The 16,338-nt window shown below is 42.2% G+C and overlaps 2 protein-coding genes across 2 annotated transcripts; both read left to right on the top strand.

Annotated features, from left to right (window-relative positions):
- The first annotated feature begins 4,908 nt into the window (after positions 1–4,908).
- Positions 4,909–10,324, top strand: LOC149453330 (uncharacterized). The gene is made up of 5 exons (XM_089688456.1): positions 4,909–5,216; positions 5,328–5,472; positions 6,134–6,231; positions 6,341–6,482; positions 7,812–10,324. The coding sequence occupies exons 2-5, from the start codon at positions 5,409–5,411 to the stop codon at positions 9,092–9,094; spliced, it is 1,587 nt and encodes a 528-aa protein (XP_089544582.1). The 5' UTR covers positions 4,909–5,216; positions 5,328–5,408; the 3' UTR covers positions 9,095–10,324.
- Positions 10,325–13,190: 2,866 nt separating this feature from the next.
- On the top strand, positions 13,191–16,297 carry LOC149453329 (uncharacterized). The gene is made up of 3 exons (XM_089688541.1): positions 13,191–13,287; positions 13,407–13,548; positions 14,818–16,297. The coding sequence occupies exons 2-3, from the start codon at positions 13,485–13,487 to the stop codon at positions 15,963–15,965; spliced, it is 1,212 nt and encodes a 403-aa protein (XP_089544667.1). The 5' UTR covers positions 13,191–13,287; positions 13,407–13,484; the 3' UTR covers positions 15,966–16,297.
- Positions 16,298–16,338: the final 41 nt, after the last annotated feature.

Raw genomic sequence — 16,338 nt, 5'->3', positions numbered from 1 at the left:
GGGAGGAATAGTGTCCCATCATTGGTTTCAGTGGGAGAAATAGTGTCCCATCATTGGTGTCAGTAGGAGCAATAGTGCCCCATCATTGGTGTCAGTAGGAGGAATAGTGCCCCATCATTGGTGTCGGTGTGCAGAATAGTGCCCCATCATTGGTGTCAGTAGGAGGAATAGTGCCCCATCATTGGTGTCGGTGTGCAGAATAGTGCCCCATCATTGGTATCAGTAGGAGGAATAGTGCCCCATCATTGGTGTCAGTGGGAGGAATAGTGCCCCATCATTGGTGTCAGTGGGAGGAATAGTGCCCCATCATTGGTGTCAGTGGGAGGAATAGTGCCCCATCATTGGTGTCAGTGGGAGGAATAGTGCCCCATCGCTGGTGTCAGTGGGAGGAATAGTGTTCCATCATTGGTGTCAATAGGAGGAGTAGTGCCCCATCATTGATGTCGATGTGAAGAATAGTGCCCCATCTAGGGTGGCCACCTCATCCCTTTAAACCCAAACACATATTAATGACACGGGTTCTGAGGCTAATTTAATTCAATAAGGCACTAAGCGAGTTTAATTACCACCCTAATCAGCCAATACAACCCGTATAATTAATATGTGTTTGGGTTTAAAAGGATGAGGTGGCCAAACTAGCCCCATCATTGGCGTAAACGGGAGAAATAGCGCCCCATTGTTCAGGTTGGTAGCAGGAATATTGCCCCATTGTTGGGGTCAGTGGGAGGAATAGTGTCTTGTGGGTATTGGGGTCGGCGGAAGGAAAAGTTCCCCATGGACTGGAGAAAGGCAGGAAAAGGGGGGCCCAGTTTGGAGACGAATGGTCTAGCCATTACAGTGGACTACATTTGGCCCTTGTCAATGCCACACAAATCCTTACACTTGGCTGTTTGTTCTGCTTTCAACACATCAACTTCAACAGGTCCATTTGCTGCCTAATATATATCACCCACTTTCAGTCGCCATTGTCACAAGACGTTATTCACTGTATCTATCAGTGTCCATAAAGGAGTGGTTGCTCGGTGTATATATATAAGAACACAGCCATGAATTAAGAATGGTCCAAAAACATCCTCCGAGAGCAACTTCTCCCAACCACCCAAGGACTGTTTGGTGAGGAACAATGCCTCTTCCACCATGATGGAGCACCTTGCCATACAGCAAAAGTGATGACTAAGTGGCTTGGGGAACAAAAACATAAACATTTTGGGTCCATGGCCAGGAAACTCCTCAGACTTTAATCCCATTGAGAACTTGTGGTCAATCCTCAAGAGGCGGGTGAACAGAAAAAAACACAAATTCTGACAAACTCCAATCATTGATTGTGCAAGAACAGGCTGCCATCAGTCAGGATGTGACCCAGAAGTTGAGGGACATCATGCCAGGGAGAGGTCTTCAAAAAGAAGGGTCAACGTTGCAAATGATGATTAAACTTCATGTCTTTGTCAATAAAACCCTTGGACACGTATGGAATGGTTGTAATTATACCTCAGTATACCAGAGTAACATCTGACAAAAAGATCTAAAAACACGGAACAGGACTTTGTGAGAATTAATATTGGTGTCATCCCCAAAACTTTTGGCCAGAGCTCTACATACAATCTGAGGTGGTAGCTGTGCACATGTGACAAGACAGGTGAATTCACACGTGGGGCTGTAGTGTTCCCCCCCCCTAAGAAGTGATCGGCATGGAATGTCAGTGTGTTTAACAGTCAGTAAGGGAATAATATATACCACCTCCTCATGACTTTTCTCTGAATAGCTACGTCCCCTAGTTTTGTGAAGGCAAAGTCCTAGAGGTGAGAATGGCCATCAAAACCGTTGGAGACCGATGTCGAAAACTGGGGTTCACATTCAGTCGGTTATTTTTCTTGTTTCATAGACAATTAATAAACACAGTTCCAAGGATTTCCTTTCCTGGGCTTTTTTTTTTTTTAATTCTCTTCAAGAACCAAAACATTCACGTTTTCCAACAATCGGTCTGATTGTGAGGAATGCGAAGATTGCCTGAGATGGAACACACAGACAGGAAGTGATGTAAGACGCAGACAGGAAGTTCCAGGTGAGAAGTGAGTCCAGAGGAAGTAGAGAGGAGACATTGCTGAGACTGGAAGCAGAGGAGGTAATAAGATGTTATTTTATATTTACACCCAGTAACCCCCCCCCCCCCCCCCGTCATGTCTGTCTTCTTCCTCCTTAGTCATGTCTACCATCTTGCACCATGTATCCAACCGTCCATCCGGAGCCTCTGGTTTATAGACCGGATACGTCCTAAATATAGAACCATTTATCCAACCGTCCATCCGGAGCCTCTGGTTTATAGACCGGATACGTCCTAAATATAGAACCATTTATCCAACCGTCCATCCAGATCCTCTGGTTTATAGACCGGATACATCCTAAATATAGAACCATTTATCCAACCGTCCATCCGGAGCCTCTGGTTTATAGACCGGATACATCCTAAATATAGAACCATTTATCCAACCGTCCATCCGGAGCCTCTGGTTTATAGACCGGATACGTCCTAAATATAGAACCATTTATCCAACCGTCCATCCGGAGCCTCTGGTTTATAGACCGGATACGTCCTAAATATAGAACCATTTATCCAACCGTCCATCCAGAGCCTCTGGTTTATAGACTGGATACGTCCTAAATATAGAACCATTTATCCAACCGTCCCTCCGGAGCCTCTGGTTTATAGACCGGATACATCCTAAATATAGAACCATTTATCCAACCGTCCATCCAGAGTCTCTGGTTTATAGACCGGATACGTCCTAAATATAGAAGCATTTATCCAACCGTCCATCCAGAGCCTCTGGTTTATAGACCGGATACGTCCTAAATATAGAGCCATTTATCCAACCGTCCATCCAGAGCCTCTGGTTTATAGACCGGATACGTCCTAAATATAGAACCATTTATCCAACCGTCCATCCAGAACCTCTGGTTTATAGACCGGATACATCCTAAATATAGAGCCATTTATCCAACCGTCCATCCAGAGCCTCTGGTTTATAGACCGGATACGTCCTAAATATAGAACCATTTATCCAACCGTCCATCCAGCGCTCTGGTTTATAGACCGGATACATCCTAAATATAGAACCAATTATCCAACCGTCCATCCAGAGCCTCTGGTTTATAGACCGGATACGTCCTAAATATAGAACCAATTATCCAACCGTCCATCCAGAGCCTCTTATGTTATAATGTATGAATAATAGATACTCTTTTTGTTGCTAACCCTATAGACAAAAGCAACTTTTAGCAAGAAAAAGCGTGATTTCTGCCCATACCTCATTAACCACTTCCAGTCCGGACACTTTTACCCTCTTCCTCACCAGGGCAATTTTCAGCTTTCAGCGCTATTGCACTTTGAATGACAATTGCGCGGTCATGCAACACTGTTCCCATATGAATTTTTTACCATTTTTTTGAGACAGATAAAGCTTTATTTTGGTGGTATTTATTCACCGCTGGGATTTTTATTTGTTTTGCTATGTAAATGAAAATGTTCAAAAATTTGGAAAAAAGGTGTCTTTCTTATAAAATTTTGCAAATAAGTAATATTACATCATAAATCTTGGCCAAAATTTATTCCGTTATCTTTTTAGTAAAAAAAAAAATTAGCCAAATTAGTTTATAACCAAAAATTATAATTTTTAAACATTTTTATTTTATTTTTTTATATTATTATTTATATATATATATTTTTTTTTACATACTGTCACCCTAGCAGTACAGTGTGACCATGGTGACACTGTACTACTTGTGGGGGGTGATGATGATTTTTTTTTTTTACACTGATTGCTTTTACACCCATATAGGATGTAAAAGCAATCATTTCTCTTTCTCTCTGCATTCCTGCAGCCATTGAGAACTATTGAGTGAGCTGTGATTGGTCACAGCTTGTCACATGGTACAAGGCTGTTGCGAATAGCCGTGTACTATGTGATCTCTGTGATCATTCACAGATTTCACACGTAGTAAGCAATGATGTCACGAGTGACATCTTGCTTACTACTTTGCATGTGATCACTGATTGGCCAATCAGTGATCACATGATCGGGACCTCGTACAGAGGTCCCGTCCAACGATCGGTGTTTCACTGTGTCCGGAGGACACAACAGGCACCGGATCGCGGTGCTGCGCGCTCCCAGGGAGCGGTCACAAGCAGGGTGCGGGGAGGCCGTTTATATACGGCCACCCGACCCTGCAGTGCCACCGTCCGGCCGTTTATATATATATACGGTATATATTTATATATAGGTGCAGAGGATTCTGGGAGGTCACATGACATCACTCTCATCTCTACTAATAAAACACAGACCTGACCGAAGAGGTGAGGAGGATTCTGGGAAGTCTGTGGAGATAATTGTTACTTTCTCTCTATACTCAGGATTATAAAATAGTGAAGGAAATATCTGGAGATCCATTACCACCCAGCAGCCGTCTCCAGATGACATCACCCATCACAGGGCCTCCACCTCACAGCCTGACAACAGAGGGAACCAGTGCCAAGAAGATTCTAGAAGTCACCCAGAAGATCATTGATCTGCTGACAGGAGAGTTGAGCGGTGCCGGGAATTCTGGGACATTCTCCAGTAACAGACAAGGGATGTGTCTGGATGGTGACTGTATCATTGTGTGTGTCAGGTTCCTATAAGGTGTCAGGATGTCACTGTCTATTTCTCCATGGAGGAGTGGGAGTATTTAGAAGGACACGAGGACCTCTACAAGGACGTCATGATGGACAATCAGCCGCCCCTCACATCACCGGGTAAGAGGAGACTTTATTGTAAAGGAGAGAGCAGTACGGAGGATCCACCTAGATCCCCCATCATCTGATAAACACATAGAAACAATGGATTCAGTCAGTGTGTGTGTTTCCTACAGATGGATCCAGTCATGGTAACCCACCAGAGAGATGTCCCCATCCTCTGTATTCCCGGGATTCCACACAGGAAGGTCACACCATCCCTCACCATCATCAGGTAGATGGATCCAGTCATGGGAACCCACCAGAGAGATGTCCCCGTCCTCTGTATTCCCGGGATTCCACACAAGAAGGTCACACCATCCCCCACCAGCATCAGGTAGATGGATCCAGTCATGGGAACCCACCAGAGAGATGTCCCCGTCCTCTGTATTCCCGGGATTCCATACAGAAAGGTCACACCATCTCTCCCATCTCTCACCATCATCAGGTAGGGCTGAGCATGGAGACCTAAAAATGTATTCTAAGATATGAGAGGACATTCTTTTATGTAATATCTTGTTCCTTCTTACCAATGTATTCCATCATCTTTGGGGTTTAGGATGAAGAACTGGAAGACATCAAAGTTGAGATTAAAGAGGAGAAAGAAGAAGAGACGTTGGTGAGTGGAGATCAGCAGTCTATGGATGAGGGGGAGATGATTATGGAAAGTAAACCGGAGGAATCTTCTCTACATATGGACACAAGTAAGTAATAAGCACTAAAGGCACAAATAGCTCACATTTGCATTTTACTTCTATGAGTATAAAGAAAGGCTTCTTACAATTAGGGTCAACCTATGCTGCTCTTATTCTAAATACAAAGGTCACATGCTCCTGTACAGGAAAGAAACCCTAACTGCTGACAGTATAAGCACCATCAGTGCACCTACCACACCGTCCCAATATACTGTACACAATATAAAAGTATAATCTCCAGTCCTCACTATTAGAAAATAATCATATTTACTACACGATCCAATGTTCCGTCAAATGAGGAGGAGATACTGGACACCATATGAAAGGTCCATCTCCATTCCTCAATAGAACGTCATGTTCCCAGCAAATGAGGAGATACTGGACACCATATGGAAGGTCCATCTCCATTCCTCAATATAACGTCATGTTCCCAACAAATGAGATACTGTACACCATATGAAAGGTCCATCTCCATTCCTCAATATAACGTCATGTTCCCAACAAATGAGGAGGAGATACTGGACACCATATGAAAGGTCCATCTCCATTCTTCACTGTTTCCAAGGAACACGGTGGAGAAAGGTACAATACAGAAGGTCCACCTAGATCCCCCATCATCTGATAAACACATAGAAACAATGGATTCAGTCAGTGTGTGTGTTTCCTACAGATGGATCCAGTAATGGGAACCCACCAGAGAGATGTTCCCGACCTCTCCATTCCCGGGATTCCACACAGGAAGATCACACCATCCTCCACCATTATCAGGTTTGTGAGACTGAGCATGGAGACCTAATGAGCTATGAGTTGACATTCTTCTATTTAATCACTTGTTTATTTTTTTTCACAAATGTATTCCTTCATGTTTTGGGTTTAGGGTGAAAAACTGAAAGATATCAAAAATGAGATTAAAGAGGAAGAAGAAGAGACGTTGGTGAGTGGAGATCAGCAGTCTATGGAGGAGGGGGAGATGATTATGGAAAGTAAATCGGAGGAATCTTCTCTACATATGGACATGTGTAAGTAATAAACACTTAATGCAGAAACAGTTCACATTTGCATTTCACTTTTATAAGTGTAAATTATGTATTTACATTGTTACATCAGTTGAAGAAAGGTTACAAAAATTCACAGTGGAAGAAGATGGGATGTCCATATAAAGCTCAGCCTTATCGCCTCCTGATCCCAAAAGGCAATTAGATAACTCCCCAGATCAACATTCTACAGTTTTTTTCCCTACAACTATTAATAACCATTTTTATATTTTGAATTAAGAAGCATATCTAGTCATTTCTTTCGGTAATATACTAAGTCATCTAGAACCAGACTACCCAATGTTCCCAACGAATGAGGAGATACTGGACACCATATGAAAGGTCCATCTCCATTCCTCAATATAACATCATGTTCCCAACAAATGAGGAGGAGATACTGGACACCATATGAAAGGTCCATCTCCATTCCTCAATATAACGTCACGTTCCCAACAAATGAGGAGGAGATACTGGACACCATATGAAAGGTCCATCTCCATTCCTCAATATACCGTCACGTTCCCAACAAATGAGGAGGAGATACTGGACACCATATGAAAGGTCCATCTCCATTCCTCAATATAACGTCATGTTCCCAACAAATGAGGAGGAGATACTGGACACCATATGAAAGGTCCATCTCCATTCCTCAATATAACGTCATGTTCCCAACAAATGAGGAGGAGATACTGGACACCATATGGAAGGTCCATCTCCATTTCTCAATATAACGTCATGTTCCCAACAAATGAGGAGGAGATACTGGACACCATATGAAAGGTCCATCTCCATTCCTCAATATAACGTCATGTTCCCAACAAATGAGGAGGAGATACTGGACACCATATGAAGGTCCATCTCCATTCCTCAATATATCGTCATGTTCCCAACAAATGAGGAGGAGATACTGGACACCATATGGAAGGTCCATCTCCATTCCTCAATATAACATCATGTTCCCAACAAATGAGGAGGAGATACTGGACATCATATGAAAGGTCCATCTCCATTCCTCAATATAACGTCATGTTCCCAACAAATGAGGAGGAGATACTGGACACCATATGAAAGGTCACTCCATTCCTCAATATAATGTCATGTTCCCAACAAATGAGGAGGAGATACTGGACACCATATGAAAGGTCCATCTCCATGGGTGTATTTTATCCTTTTGCTTGTATTCATATTCTAGTTGCACCCAATTCCATGCCAGAGCTTTTATGAATTTTTTGGCGTTGGAACAACATACATGACTCCTGAAGGCAAGGTGTGGAAAATCCTTATAACCTTTATTGTAACATTGTTTTTCCACAGGTGGAAGCTATGTCCAGGAGACCTCTGAGGAACATCTCATTGTATCTCCAGAAGATAATACCATTGTACAATGTTCTCCAGGAGTGAATCCCGTGACTTCAAATATACATCCCAGCTCTTACCAACTGGGGAGGTCAATGGATCCCTCTAATCCCGAGGAATCTTTTGATAAACCACATTCCAGGACTCTTAGATCTCACAGTACAGATACTTTACCAGATCCATCTATTTCCGAGGAATATTCTTTAAGCCATAAAGGAGTTCACACAGAAGAGAATTCATTGTCATGTTCAGAGTGTGGGAAATTGTTTAAAACAAAATGGGTACTTCTTAGGCACAAGAAAATTCACACTGGTGAGCGTCCCTATTCATGTTCAGAGTGCGGGAAACGTTTTGTTTATAATCGTGACCTTCTAAAGCATCAGAGTATTCACACGGGTGAGCTTCCCTATTCATGTTTAGAGTGCGGGAAATGTTTTGTTTATAATGGAGATCTTCTGAGACATCAGAGATTTCACACGGGTGAGCTTCCCTATTCATGTTCAGAGTGCGGGAAATCTTTCAATGATAAAAGAGGACTTGTTGAACACCAGAGAATTCACACGGGTGAGCGTCCTTATTCATGTTCAGAGTGCGGGAAATCTTTCATGGCAAAAAAAAACCTAGTTTTACACCAAAGAATTCACACCGGTGAGCGATCCTATTCATGTTTAGAGTGCGGGAAATGTTTCGTTTATAATGGAGTCCTTCTGAAACATCAGAGAATTCACGCAGGTGAGCGTCCCTATTCATGTTCAGAGTGCGGGAAATCTTTCATTCATAAAGGAGACCTTGTTAAACACCTAAGAATTCACACAGGTGAGCGTCCTTATTCATGTTCAGAGTGCGGGAAATGTTTCATGACAAAAAACCACCTCGTTTTACACCAAAGAATTCACACGGGTGAGCGTCCCTATTCGTGTTCAGAGTGCGGGAAATGTTTCAGCCAGAAAGGACACCTTCTTGTCCACCAGAGAATTCACACGGGCGAGCAGTCCTTTTCATGCACAGAGTGCGGCAAATGTTTCAATCAGAAAATATGCCTGCTTAAACACCAGAGATGTCACACGGGTGAGCGTCCCTATTCCTGTTCAGAGTGCGGGAAATCCTTCACTCATAAAGGAGACCTTGTTAAACACCAAAGAATTCACATGGGGGAGCGTCCCTATTCCTGTTCAGAGTGCGGGAAATCCTTCACTTGTAAAGGAGGCCTTGTTAAACACCAAAGAATTCACACGAGCTAACAACCTTTTTAATGTTCTTGATGTGTTGTGGGGCGGGGAAATAATATTCAGAAGTTTCTCGGGGTACACTTTGGTAGGTCTGGGCCTTCCGGCATCGAATTATGGTAATACGACCCTCTAAACATACAGCGCTGACCCGGTCCCGCACTCACACAGACGGCACCTGAACTGTCCTGATACACGGCCAGATATGACCACACACGGACGACATGTTTCATTGGTTGATATCGGATTGTGTACATTACTGGTCTTCTATATGTCAGGAACTCTATTGGTAAGATCACCAAATAGCATGTGTGCCCATTATGAGGGGTTCCCACCATCCCTGTGCCGAGTTCCCGGGTCTGTACACCCTCTGTTCCCATTATGAGGGGTTCCCACTATCCCTGTGCTGAGTTCCCGGCTCTTTATACCCGCTGTTCCCATTATGAGGGGTTCCCACCATCCCTGTGCCGAGTTCCCGGGTCTGTACACCCGCTGTGCCCATTGTGAGGGATTCCCACCATCCCTGTGCCGAGTTCCTAGGTCTGTACACCTTCTGTTCCCATTATGAGGGGTTCCCACTATCCCTGTGCTGAGTTCCTGGCTCTTTATACCCGCTGTACCCATTATGAGGGGTTCCCACCATCCCTGTGCTGAGATCCTGGGTCTGTACACTCGCTTTGCCCATTATTAAGGGTTCCCACCATCCCTGTGCTGAGTTCCCGGGTCTGTACACCTGCTGTGCCCATTATGAGGAGTTCCCACCACCCCTGTGCTGAGTTCCCGGGTCTGTACATCTACTGTGCCCATTATGAGGGGCTCCCACCATCCCTGTGCTGAGTTCCTGGGTCTGTACACTCGCTGTGCCCATTATGAGGGGTTCCCACCATCCCTGCGCTGAGTTCCCTGGTCTGTACACCCACTGTGCCCATTATGAGGGGTTCCCACCATCCCTGTGCTGAGTTCCTAGGTCTGTACATCTGCTGTGCCCATTATGAGGGGTTCCCACAAGTCCAGATTTTCAAAATGATTCCAGGGGATACCCTACTTACCAAACCTATTTTAAACCACACCCACTTGTATATTTACATCTTGAAGACCGGTATGTTAAACCCACGTTCCTGTCCACGCCATTTTTCAGTTTTTTGCTGTGGTACTTTGACTGACAATGACTCCACCATGTTTACTATATAAAAATAAAATTTAGTTTCTGTTTTAAATCTTTGCAAATAAAGAAATTTTCTTCTACTACATTTCTTTGGGAAAATATATAAAAAAAAACAAATACATGTATATTGTTTAGTCTGTGTGAAAGAGTCTACAAACTATAGTGTACAGTATATATATTTAGAATTCATCAACCCCTGATGTACTGACTGCCTATCTCAATTCTTGAGGCCCATAAATGCCAAGACAGTAATTTTTCACTACAATTTTTTGGAACAAGAAGAAAGTAAATAAAATTGGATTTTATATTACAAAGTTTTCATTTTAACAAGTTTTTTTTCCCACATGCAGCATTGGCATACTTACAATTCCACCCCAAAACAAAATATTTTATTCCTCATACCACATGTGTGAGACTTTTTTGCTGCCTATATTCATAGAGGGGCCCAAAATCCAAGGAGCACCTTCAGCCTTTATAGGGGCATAAATTAAGCATCTAATTTCCTGACTACTTATTACATTTCTTAATGCTCTGAAGTGCCAGGACAGGAGAAACACCCAAAATTAACCCCCATTTGCAAAGTAGACCCTCCAGCATATTTATTGATTGCACGGTGAGTCTTTTTAAGGTCACATTTTTTTGCCATAAGTTTTTGGAAAATGAAGAAAGAAGATGAAATTGTATTTTTTTTTATATACAGCTGTGAATAAAACATTTTTCATATAGCATGGGCATACTTAGAATTGCACTCTGCCTCCCTCCTCGATTGTAAGCTCGAAAGAGCAGAGCCCTCGAACCCCTCGTGTATCGCATTGTATTGTTACTGTACTGTCGCATGTTCTGTTCCCCTTTGTAATGTACAGCGCTGAGTGAACTGTTGGCGCTTTATAAATACTGTTTATTAATAATAATAATAATAATAATAATAATAATATTCCTCCCGAAAATGGGTATACCACATATGTGAGACTTTGTTTTACAGTCTAGTGGCATAGAAGGGACCAAAATCCAAGGAGCACCTTCAGGCTTTATAGGGGCATACATTAAGCATCCAATTTCCTGACTACTTTTCACATTTCCTAATGCTCTGAAGTACAAGGACAGGAGAAACACCGCAAAATAACCCCATTTTGCAAAGTAGACGCTCCAGCATATTTATTGATTGCACGGTGAGTCTTTTTAAGGTCACAATTTTTGCCATAAGGTTTTGGAAAATGAAGAAAGAGGATGCAATTGTATCTTTTTTTTATATACAGCTGTCAAAATATTTTTCATATAGCACAGGCATACTTAGCATTGCACTCTGCTATTCCTCCTGAAAATGGATATACCACATATGTGAGACTTTGTTTTGCAGTCTAGTGGCATAGAAGGGACCAAAATCCAAGGAGCACCTTCAGCCTTTATAGGGGCATACATTACGCATCTAATTTCCTGACTACTTATCACATTTCTTAATGCTCTGAAGTGCCAGGACAGGAGAAACACCCAAAAATAACCTACCTCTCTGAAGATCCCAAATCTTCCCAACCTCACAAAAAGGCTCATTTTATCACACTGACACCTACAAGTCAAAGCTAAATATCGAAAATAACCACCTAAAACCTTTTTCTGAAAAATCTTACATGCCAAAAACTTTTTTTTTCCCAAAAACTGTGTATCTGGCATCATTTAAGGACATACTCTGAAAAAAAAATTATATTTTCATTTTTAATTCATGATTTTATGGATCCTCAATTTGAATACGCAATCTGTATTTTTTTTTTGATCTGTTTTCATTGTCTGACATTTTAATTGGGTGCGATATTAGGAAGTATCTCTCAAAGTATTAAAAAAAATAGGATGCATTGTCTCCGCAAGATGGCGATTTCACTTATTGTCAGAGGAACGCAGAGACAGGAAGTGGTCAAAGAAACCGACAGGAAGTGATGTCATCTGCGGTCAGGAAGTGATATCTTCCGAAGATCGGAAGTTCCCAGAGCAAGGAAAAGTTGCAGGAAGTAGAGGGATTTATTCCTGCAACCGGCAGCAGAGGAGGTGATATTTTATATTTACACCCAGTAACCCACCATCATGTCCATCCTCTTCCTCCATAGTCACGTCCTTTATGATATATAGACCGGAGACATCCTAAATATAGAACCATTTATCCAACCGTCCACCCGGAGCCTCTGGTTTATAGACCGGATACGTCCTAAATATAGAACCATTTATCCAACCGTCCATCCAGAGCCTCTGGTTTATAGACCGGATACGTCCTAAATATAGAACCATTTATCCAACCGTCCATCCAGAGCCTCTGGTTTATAGACCGGATACGTCCTAAATATAGAACCATTTATCCAACCGTCCATCCGGAGCCTCTGGTTTATAGACCGGATACGTCCTAAATATAGAACCATTTATCCAACCGTCCATCCGGAGCCTCTGGTTTATAGACCGGATACGTCCTAAATATAGAACCATTTATCCAACCGTCCATCCGGAGCCTCTGGTTTATAGACCGGATACGTCCTAAATATAGAACCATTTATCCAACCGTCCATCCGGAGCCTCTGGTTTATAGACCGGATACGTCCTAAATATAGAACCATTTATCCAACCGTCCATCCAGAGCCTCTGGTTTATAGACCGGATACGTCCTAAATAACAGAGGTAACCAGTGCCAAGAAGATACTAGGTGACTGTATCATTGTGTGTGTCAGGTTCCTATAAGGTGTCAGGATGTCACTGTCTATTTCTCCATGGAGGAGTGGTAGTATTTAGAAGGACACAAGGACCTCTACAAGGACGTCATGATGGACAATCAGCCGCCCCTCACATCACCGGGTAAGAGGAGACTTTATTGTAAAGGAGAGAGCAGTACGGAGGATCCACGTAGATCCCCCATCATCTGATGAACACATAGAAACAATGGATTCAGTCAGTATGTGTGTTTCCTACAGATGGATCCAGTCATGGGAACCCACCAGAGAGATGTCCCCATCCTCTGTATTCCTGGGATTCCACACAGGAAGGTCACACCATCCCTCATCATCATCAGGTAGGTGGGACTGATAAACTAGAAATCCAGAGATTGCTAATCTATGAGATTGCATTCATCTATGTTCTGTGACTTTTGGATCCTTTTTATTGATGTATTCTGTCATTTTTGGGTTTTAGGAAGAAGAACTGAAATACATCAAAGTTGAGATTAAAGAGGAAGAAGAAGAGAGGTTGGTGAGTGGAGATCAGCAGTCTATGGAGGAGGGGGAGATGATTGTGAAAAGTAAACAGGAGGAATCTTCTCTACATATGGACACAAGTAAGCTATTAATATTAAATACAGAAATAGTTCACATTTTTATTTTACTTCTGGGTGTATAAAGTATTTATTTAAGCATACATATGTCTATTGAATTCACTCAAGAGAAAAAAATTTAAAAATTCAAAGTGGTAGATGATCCAGAGGAAGGCAGAATAACTGAATAAAGCTGAGCCTGATTATCTTCTCAATTAACAAACTTCATCCTCATCCCCAAAGTCAGTCAGGAAACATTCTACATTATGTTTTCCTACAAATCTCATATAATGCTGTTATATATATATATTATAATACAGTACACACATTTATAAATACAACAATAGACTGGGTCATCTAGAATGAGACTATTCCAAATACAGAGGTGAAATCTTTTTTTTTTATTTTAATTACACAGAATGTTTGATGCTCATGTACAAAACAGAGAACATCACATCCTTCTGTCTGAAAAGCCTTAAATGCTGAAAGCAGAAACATCATCGATGTACCTACCCCACTACCCAATGTATCATGTGTATTGTGCCGAACAAATGAGGAGGAGATACTGGACACCATATGAAAGGTCCATCTCCATTCCTCAATATAACGTCATGTTCCCAACAAATGAGGAGGAGATACTGGACACCATATGGAAGGTCCATCTCCATTCCTCAATATAACGTCGTGTTCCCAACAAATGAGGAGGAGATACTGGACACCATATGAAAGGTCCATCTCCATTCCTCAGTATAACGTCATGTTCCCAACAAATGAGGGGGAGATACTGGACACCATATGAAAGGTCCATCTCCATTCCTCAGTATAACGTCATGTTACCAACAAATGAGGAGGAGATACTGGACACCATATGAAAGGTCCATCACCATTCCTCAATATAACGTCACGTTCCCAACAAATGAGGAGGAGATACTGGACACCATATGAAAGGTCCATCTCCATTCCTCAATATAACGTCATGTTTCCAACAAATGAGGAGATACTGGACACCATGTGAAAGGTCCATCTCCATTCTTCAGTATAACGTCATGTTCCCAACAAATGAGGAGGAGATACTGGACACCATATGAAAGGTCCTTCTCCATTCCTCAATATAACGTCATGCTCCCAAGAAATGAGGAGGAGATAATGGACACCATATGAAAGGTCCATCTCCATTCCTTAATATAACGTCATGTTCCCAACAAATATTTGGAGGTAGACTGATATATTTGGTGTGTGAATGTCGGGATTGTACAATACTCATAACATTGACTGTAACATTTCTCTCCACAGGTGGACACTATGTCCGGGAGACTTCTGAGGAACATCTCATTGTATATCCAGAATATAAAGCAGAATATAATACCATTGTACAATATTCTCCAGGAGTGAATCCCGTGACTCCAAATACACATCACAGCCCTTACCAATTAGAGAGGTCAATGAATCCCTCTAATCCTGAGGAATCTTCTGATGGACCACACACCAAGACTCTGGGATCTCACTGTTCAGATACTTTAATAGATCCACCTATTCCCAAAGAATCTTTTCTAAGCCATACAGAAAAGCATTCATTGTCCTGTTCATTGTGTGGGAAATTGTTTACAAAAAACTGGGAACTTCTTAGACATGAGAAAAGTCACACGGGCGAGCGTCCCTATTCATGCTCAGAGTGCGGGAAATGTTTCATTCAGAAAGGAGACCTTCGGAAACATCAGAGAATTCATACTGGTGAGTGTCCTTATTCATGTTCAGAGTGCGGGAAATGCTTCATTGAGAAAGCAAAGCTTCTTAGACACCAGATAATCCACACAGGTGAGCGTCCCTATTCATGTTCAGAGTGTGGGAAATGTTTCACTCAGAAATCTACACTTGTTACACACCAGAAGATTCACACAGGTGAGCGTCCCTATTCATGTTCAGAGTGCGGAAAATCTTTCATTCTGAAAAGAGACCTCGTTAAACACCAGAGAATTCACACGGGCGAACGTCCCTATCCGTGTTCAGAGTGCGGGAAATCTTTCACTCTGCAAATAGACCTTGTTAGACACCAGAGAAGTCACACGGGCGAGCGTCCCTATCCTTGTTCAGAATGTGGGAAATCTTTCGCTCAGAAAGGAGACCTTATTAAACACAAGAGAATTCACACAGGCGAGCGTCCCTATTCATGTTCAGAGTGTGGGAAATCTTTCAATCTAAAAAAACACCTTGTTTTACACCAAAAGATTCACACGGGTGAGCGTCCTTATTTGTGTTCAGAGTGCGGGAAATGTTTCAGTCAGAATGGAGACCTTCTAAAACATCTGAGAGTTCACAGGGGTGACCGTCCGTATTCATGTTCAGAGTGCGGGAAATGTTTCAGTCAGAAAAGAAGCCTTCTTAAACACCACAGAATTCACATGGGTGAGCACCCTTATGCATATTCAGGTGAGAATCCTTAATTACGTTCAGAGTGTGGGAAATTGTTTCACTGAGAAAAACAGCTTCCTTTTTACACCACCGAAGTCACACAGACTAGTATGATGTCGGACATGCTTCAATGAGAAAGGAAAATCTTTTGGACATTAGAGAATTCGAAGAAGGGAGCATTCCTATTTGTGTTCACAGTGCGGGAAATGTTCCACTCAGAGATCTTTACTTGTTGCATACCAGAAGATCCACACCAGCTAACACCATTTCCATGTTCATGATGTCTTGGGGGCGGGGCAAAAATATTTTGAAGGTTTTTTTTTTAAATTCCATTTTTTTATTGCAAATAAATAATCTTTCTTCAGCCGTGGTTCACACTGGATCCGACTTTGAAGTTGTGCGACT

The sequence above is a fragment of the Staurois parvus genome, unplaced genomic scaffold (genome assembly GCF_062004578.1).
Source record: "Staurois parvus isolate SC_StPar_1 unplaced genomic scaffold, SC_StPar_1.0 ptg000449l, whole genome shotgun sequence".
Lineage (NCBI taxonomy): Eukaryota > Metazoa > Chordata > Amphibia > Anura > Ranidae > Staurois > Staurois parvus.
Note: the sequence above shows the minus strand (reverse complement) of the source record. Positions and strands in the feature narration are given on the sequence as shown.